The sequence below is a fragment of the Mastomys coucha genome, chromosome X (assembly GCF_008632895.1).
Source record: "Mastomys coucha isolate ucsf_1 chromosome X, UCSF_Mcou_1, whole genome shotgun sequence".
NCBI classification, from domain to species: Eukaryota; Metazoa; Chordata; class Mammalia; order Rodentia; family Muridae; genus Mastomys; species Mastomys coucha.
Genome location: NC_045030.1, coordinates 101,164,517 through 101,171,903, shown reverse-complemented (window position 1 = coordinate 101,171,903; position 7,387 = coordinate 101,164,517). Strand labels below are relative to the sequence as shown.

The following is a 7,387-nucleotide window of genomic DNA, read 5'->3' as shown; positions in this document are numbered from 1 at the left end:
CCAGGTCAGCAGGGTCTGGTAGCTAGGTGTGAAGCAAGAGGAAGAGGGGTGGAGCCCTCTCTGTTGAGATATTCTTATGCTAATTCTCAGGTTCTTGCTGGAGGCAGGCAGAGGAGAATCTCGACCTAACACTTTCAGCTAATGTCTTAGAGTGAGAGAAACCTTTCAATTACTCTCTAGTACTTAAAACGTTAAACTAAGATAGTTGGAAACATTGGTGAAGGTCAGAAAGCAATGTCCGAATTTTCTCTTTCTAGCTGTAAGAATATGATATCTTGGTGAGTTCCTAGCACACTAGTACGAGGACATATCTGGGCCATCTCTGAGTTTGGGGTGCCAGGCGACAATGCGGAGGCGGGAGACTGACTTTCCTTGAAGTTTTCGCCTCAAATACCGCCATCACGCAAGTGTGCGTGGCAATATACTATATATACTATATACTATATACTATGTACTATATAGTTCTAACTATAGTAAAGTACTAATGTAATTAATTACAGGAATAGGCTTTATTTAGCCTCTTGTGTATGTTTTTAAAGTTAAGTGTAAAACAAGTAACTAAATCAGGTATACTAAACTCTTCAGAGATCTGCTGAATATGGCATTTAAAATGTTTAATAAAAAAGATTTTTGTGATAGAGGGCATGCCAGCTCCTGGCAGCACCTCTAAAATCTCCTCCAGCCTCTAGCAACCACTGATCTGCTGTCTCTCCTATAATCTCTGTAGATCTAGATTTTACTTCATGTCTCCCCTATAAGATCATACTTCTTTGTTTGATCGCCTTTTCATTCATGTAGTTAAGATAACCACATCCTTACTATGCACCAAATACTGTGCCAGGCTGTGAATACACAAAGGTGAATGACATTTTGCTGTAACGACATTTCACCCTGTTGGGTAAAGGAGAAAGACAGTGATGTATTAGAAGTGCTTTACAGGTTTACGAACAAAATTTCAGGGAACAAAAGTTTATGCAAGAAGTTGTGAACAATCAAGGTAAATGTCACTGAGATGGTAGCATTTGATGCAGGATGGAATCATTTGTTCATTCATTAATTCATTCAGCAAACTTGTGCCTTTATTGAGTGCCAGGCATAGTGTTGTACTCCAAGGATACAAAAATGAAACAAGAAATTCTGTACCACAAAAAATTCAACAGACTGGAAAAAATAAATATATAACATTTCAAAATTAGGTGATATAACTTATATTAGAGAAATATAAAGCTGATAGGAATGGAGAGAAGGGAATGACTGAATTTGAAAAGTAGATGTTTATAAGAATATATATATATATATTGTTTGTTTGTTTGTTTGTTTGTTTGTTTTTCGAGACAGGGTTTCTCTGTATAGCTCTGGCTGTCCTGGAACTCACTCTGTAGACTAGGCTAGCCTCAAACTCAGAAATCCTCCTGCCTCTGCCTCCCAGGTGCTGGGATTAAAGGCGTGCACCACCACCACCCAGCAATAAGGGTGATATTTCAGGCAAACTAGACTGCCTCTGACTAAGCTTTGCTAGTGTTCTTTTCGATCACTGTACCAGGGCACCTATTGTCCATGGTATGCTAACCAACCCTTAATAATACCTTGGGAACTCATTTTCCCATGTGGTACTAGGGGTGGAATCCAGGGCCTCACAAACTAGACAAACACTCTGTCACTGAGATAGGATCTCAGCTCCATGAACTCATCTTTATGTGCGGATGCCTTGTTCCCACAAAGCTGCCACGTGTCCTTTAAGATGAGAGCTTTGTCTTATCTCTTCCAATACCCTCATTATCATAGTGTCTTATACATAGTGTTTTTATAGATCCAGTTGAAGGACAGCTGGGTATGGCAGTATGGGTCTGTACCGGGAGGCTGAGATGGAATGATCACTGCAACCCAAAAATTTCAGAGCAGACTAGGCAACATAGGAAGGTCCCCATCTTTAGCAAAACGATAATGAATAAAAGCCAGTGACATCCTTGCCACTCAAGAAGTCTTCTATGACATCTTTGCCCCCCCAGAGCCTGACACATACTGGGTAAATGAAGCTTCAGCATGAACGCTGTTTCCCATCTCCTGGACAAGGGCAGGGACAGTTGCTCTTACACCAACCACTCCTTTTCACTATTGCAGAATACTACGAAGACATTAATGTAATTTTCTGATTAGTGGTGTTAAAAACCACTGATAAGGGTGTGGGACCATCTCAGAAATGTGACCTTTGTTCGTAGCTTTAGTAGATTATCTCAACACTAACAATTAATATTATTACTGTTGCAAGAATAGAAATTCATTCTGGTCAAGGAAATTAAGAGACTCAGTCAAACAGTTTCTTGACGATCGCGAGATTGAGAAGATAAATGGCTGAGGATGGCAGCAATGAAAGATCCAAGCATATTTTTCTCTTGCTTCTGGGAGACCAAGACCTGGTTTTTCTGAGTTTATTTTCTCTTAGTAGAAGAGGGCCTCAGTGCTTTTTTTCCCATCTTTGTGTCACTTCCTAAGACTTCGCTGTGGAACATTCTACAACTACCATACCTTCAAGGTTCCTGTTCTCCAGGAGCAATCTTTCCACGGTGGTAGCTTAGCACCTCTTATTTAACTGCAATGGAGCATGACAGTGTTACAGTCAGTAGTGGCAATGACAACTGAAAACACCCACTCTTCTTGGATTTCAGGAAGGCTACCCAGAAGAGGAGATTGTATGGCTAATGATCAAGGCTTGGAATATTGGAATATTTATGTATAGCAAGAACAAGTATGTATGTGCAGAAAGGTGGGCTGGAATGGCATTGGATTTCCTTAACCACCTTGGCTCCCTCAAAACAAGCTATGAAGCAAAGGTAGGAGGGAGAACCGTGCAGTGGGTGGCATAACTTAGAGGGCACAGCAGGCATGCCAGGCTCCCATTAGACACATCCTATCTTGTTTGTCTAGGTAAAGATCTTCACCTTTGAAGAGCTCAGTGCTTCTTTAGCACTTCATGTGGTAGGAGGTTGTGTAGTAATTTCTTAGAGTGAAACCAAACAGGGTGGAGAAGAGGAAATGGGGATACTGAATGGAATCTAATTGCAAGGACTGCCAGGAGTGTACTCTGGAAAGATAGATCACTGTCAGTGCCAATGTGTGTGGGTAAGGGCTGGCCTCTGTGCAAACAGTGGCTGGTCAAATGGCCATTTCTCCAGGGACTACTCTGTTTCAGGCATGTAGACCAATTAGCTGATCAGGGTAGGTTTGGTAAAGAAAAAGCCTTGTTACCAAATAAGAACAAGGAATCTTTTCTGATTTGATTACCTATCTTACTAGAGCTGCCTGTTCCTAAATAAACAGACCTACTATCCTGGGATTCCTCTTCCTCAAGAAAGGACTATTTGTATTCCCAATAGCAACTCAGATCTCAGACCTCAAGGGCCAGACTTCTGTGCCATCACTGTGGATCTGGGAAGCTTTCCCACACTGGTTGTTTGTTTTTTTGTTTTTGTTTTTTGTTTTTTCTTTTTTCTTTTTCTCAAAGTCTGTCTGCTGTTTTCTTTCTCAGGTGAATCTTCTGTATGCCAAGCTCATGGAAATAGTAGATAAAGGGCTGGATTTAAGGTCTGCAGAGATGACTGAACAATTAAGAGCACTCATTGTTCCTCAGGAGGATCAAGGTTCAGTTCCCAGCACTAACAAGGCAGCTCAGAACCATCAGTAACTCGGAGTTCCAGGGGATCTGCGAGTTCCAGGGTCACTACGGGTACCATGATGCATGTGACAAAATTAAAGAGTGATTTCAGTTTTTAGCAAAGAGTCATAATGATTGGAGAAAGTTGTAGAAAGTAGTGGCTCACAGCAATTTGAAGGTGTATATTCATGAGCTGCTAAATATTCCAGTGTTTTTCATATGTTCCCTTCAACTTTAGTTTCTTAAGCCCTGTTTTTATGTTGACTGAAATTTTCTCAAATAAAAGCATTTTGACTTTCATCCCAGTGATCAGCTTATTTCTAGAAGAAAAGTGAATGTTTGAAACAGTCCATGCTAGAGCAAGATGCCCCATATGAATAAAATGGAAAGTCCACGCCTGTCCAACACGTAAATATTTTATTCCCCAAATGCCCAAACTCCATACACAAAACCATAAGCATTGTTGGGAGGGCTTAGTGGTCACTGGCTTTTGAATTTATCAGATTCATGAGATCCTTCTTCGAAATCCTTTAAAATTCATTACCCAGTCTATTAAAACACATCCTGTGCTACATAGTCAGAACCTGTCAGAGAGTGGGGGACTGAGAATGAATCATATCCGATGACTGTTCAAACACACCCTTCTCTTTTGGCTGGTCTAATTGGTAAAAAGCTTTTCCTTATACTCAACAAAAATCTGTTTCCCAGTAATAAGTCTGCTATTTCCATTCCAGGTGCCCTTTAGAGAATCAAAGATAAAAATCATCTTCACCCACCACCCCATCATCCAGCTTTTTCTTCTGTGGGTTCAATATCCTTCAGCCTCTCAGCCATTTCTCCTATGATCTGGCCACCTTCCTTTTTCTTCCAAGAACCAACTCCCACACTCCAGAGAGGCCTGGCCACAGGGTTCAGTATGCTCATTCTGCCTGCACTAACATTAAGTAGTACCACATTGCTCTCCCTCTCCTGGTTGATTTCTATTCTATTTATAACATTTCCAGCCATTGATTTCGAATACTTGCATATATGTAATAAAAGTCATGGATAAGCACAAACACCTGCTGTGCACCCTTCATCCAATGGATATGGCTACATTGCCTTATTGCTGTTTGCTTGCTTTCTCAGTCCCTTTAGATTGTTTCACAGACTCTCTGGGAACAAGTACTCTTCTGCATCAAATTCATAGTGACCTCTCAACTTTTTGTGATCCATGAACCGAAACATCTATGAATCAACCATTTAGCATTATAGGGAGAACATTGAAGGTGCAATTAACACATAGGAATGATTGGAGGAACAATCTAGCAATTCTGGAATTTAAGCATGTCACATGCTGGGCAGCTGACATGAGGACACACCACCATGAACCTGAGAGGAGTTCCTGTATTAACCTCTAATTATGCCATTCACTCACTCAGTTCTATTTATCCACTATGTTTTGGTCACTCTGCTAGTTCTAAAACCTGAGAGAGATTTTGTTATACATAGTCTCAATGATAATATTTAAAATTATGTTTAATATTTTGTTATACATATTCTCAATGATAATATTTAAAGTGAATTTTGTAAGATATGATATATTTGAAAGTAGATTTCACAGTTTCTTCTGTATATGTCAGGGCTTGATATCTGAGTTTAGTCTTAAGTATAAATGCTTCTTATTCATGATGTCTTTGCCAGTATAACTTTCTCAGATTCTTAATAGGCTTCTGAAGGCTTCACTTCAGACTCTTTGCATGCTGATAATTTTAAAAAGAAAAGCACTTTTTAAAAATTCCTAAACTGTAAACAGAATGAACCATGTACAAAGATATAGGGGTACCATTTAGTCAATTTTCCATTGTGACACATATCTAAGAAAATCAACTTAGAAGGAAAAAGATTAATTTTGGCTCACACTTTCAGAGGTTTCATTTCATGGCTGCTGGGTGCTGTTGTCTCAGGGCATGTGGCTAGAATATCATTGTAAGGAGTGCATAGTGGAGCATGAGAAGGAAGAGCTGGAAACAAAACATACTCTGCTGGCTACAAAAGTGCATTTAAAAAAATCCAATCCATATATAACAATAATAGAAACATCAGAATCTGAAAACTAGCACTGATTCAATTCTGTCATTTGTTCCACAGGTCCATTCACAGTGGTTGTCCTGTCCTAATAGTCCTTGAGAAAGTCAAGACCAGAAGCTGCACTTAGTTGTCATGTTCTTTTCATCTCCTGCAAATGACCTTAACATTTCAGAGCACAGACTAATGGCTTTGTAGCATGAACTGAACTTTAGGTCAGATGTTTCCTGCTGATTAGATTCTGTTTACCCACTTCAGACAAGCAGAGCCACAAAAGCAGTGTTCCTGGTCACGTTGCTTTCCATTGCCCACCAGCAAGCACTCAGTGTCAATTTACCCTATTACAGACTTAAAGTTAAGATGGTCTCTGCCAGTTTTCTCCAGTGTAAGGTTAATTGATAAACATTTTGTACTTATTTATTAGTAAGTAATTATGGAGTCCTTGGTGAAAGATAATTTGAGGCTAAGTAAATATCCTGTTCCTCATTAATGTTCACAAGCAAGTTTTAGCATCAATTGATAAGTCTTACCTGAATCCATTTTACTGCAGTGGCTTGCCATTTGTTGAGTTTTCTGTCTCCATTGTTCCCTTTACTAGTTGGCTTTAACAAGATAAGGCATTTTCTGCTTCTCCCCTTTTTATTCCGTCCAGGGTCTTGTCCATGTAAATGCTCTGCCACAGAACTTATCTCCACTTATTTATTCATTAATCCATTCCTCCTTTTAACCTACATTTTACTATACATTAGCAGAGTCTTACTTGTTCAGTGGATAATTCACCATTATCATTATCTGTTCTGTGCTCTTTTGGCATGACTCCATTTTCTATAAGCACTTCTTTACCTGTGGCACAGTGAGATGCTCCAGGCTCATCTCATATATTTCCTGCCCCGATCTTGGAATAAGTGATTTCTTCAAAGAGATCTGGTTCTTTTGGATAGAGAATGGTAATAGGTCCCAAGATCTAGTTCCTATTTAACATTCATTGTTACCTGGGGTGACTCTCTTCAGAGTGAGCAGAGCTAGGAAATAAACATGTGGGAATATGTATACACATGATTCCCAACATGCACGCGCACATGTATAAAACCATGGGATTGTACTGATGCTTCCATTTTCAATCCAGTACTCAGGGTTTTTTGTACTCTTCCTTTACCTCTTGCAGCATTGCCATTTTCCCCACCAACTGCCCTTCTGACTATCCCACTCATCTGCAAAGCTCATTCCAGATCCTCCTGAGTCCACCTTCCAAGTGTTGAAATAACAAGCATGCATTGCCACACTCAGTTTATGGGGTGCTGGGGATTGAACCCAGGGTTTCAGGCATAATAGGAAGCATTCATTCTACCAGCTGAGCTACATTCCCAGCCCCATCCTCCAGGATCTCTTAAGCCCCAATAAGACATTACAATGTGTTTTCCTTACAACTGTAGAGTCCAGTGACTAGCACAGCAGCTGGCACCTCTATAAATACTATTTTTAAAATGAGTAAAATGAAATATCTATGCTTGTTTTTCTATATATACTGACATTGATAAATTATCTACCTATATGTCCAGCTTTTAAAAAGGAATCTAGCCAGGCAGTGGTGGTGTTACACGCCTTTAATCCCATCACTTGGGAGGCAGAGGCAGGAGGATTTCTGAGTTCGAGGCCAGCCTGGTCTAC

General features: G+C 40.0%; 1 protein-coding gene across 1 annotated transcript in view; it reads left to right on the top strand.

The window, feature by feature from the left end:
- The window catches only part of Tex11 (testis expressed 11), a 219,480-nt gene extending 215,528 nt beyond the window's left edge, over window positions 1-3,952 (top strand). Inside the window, exons 28-29 of the mRNA XM_031368858.1 lie at window positions 2,667-2,831; window positions 3,527-3,952. Coding sequence (XP_031224718.1) covers window positions 2,667-2,831; window positions 3,527-3,682 — 321 coding nt within the window. The 3' untranslated portion in view covers window positions 3,683-3,952. The remainder of the gene's footprint in view (window positions 1-2,666; window positions 2,832-3,526) is intronic.
- The last annotated feature ends 3,435 nt before the right edge of the window (window positions 3,953-7,387 follow it).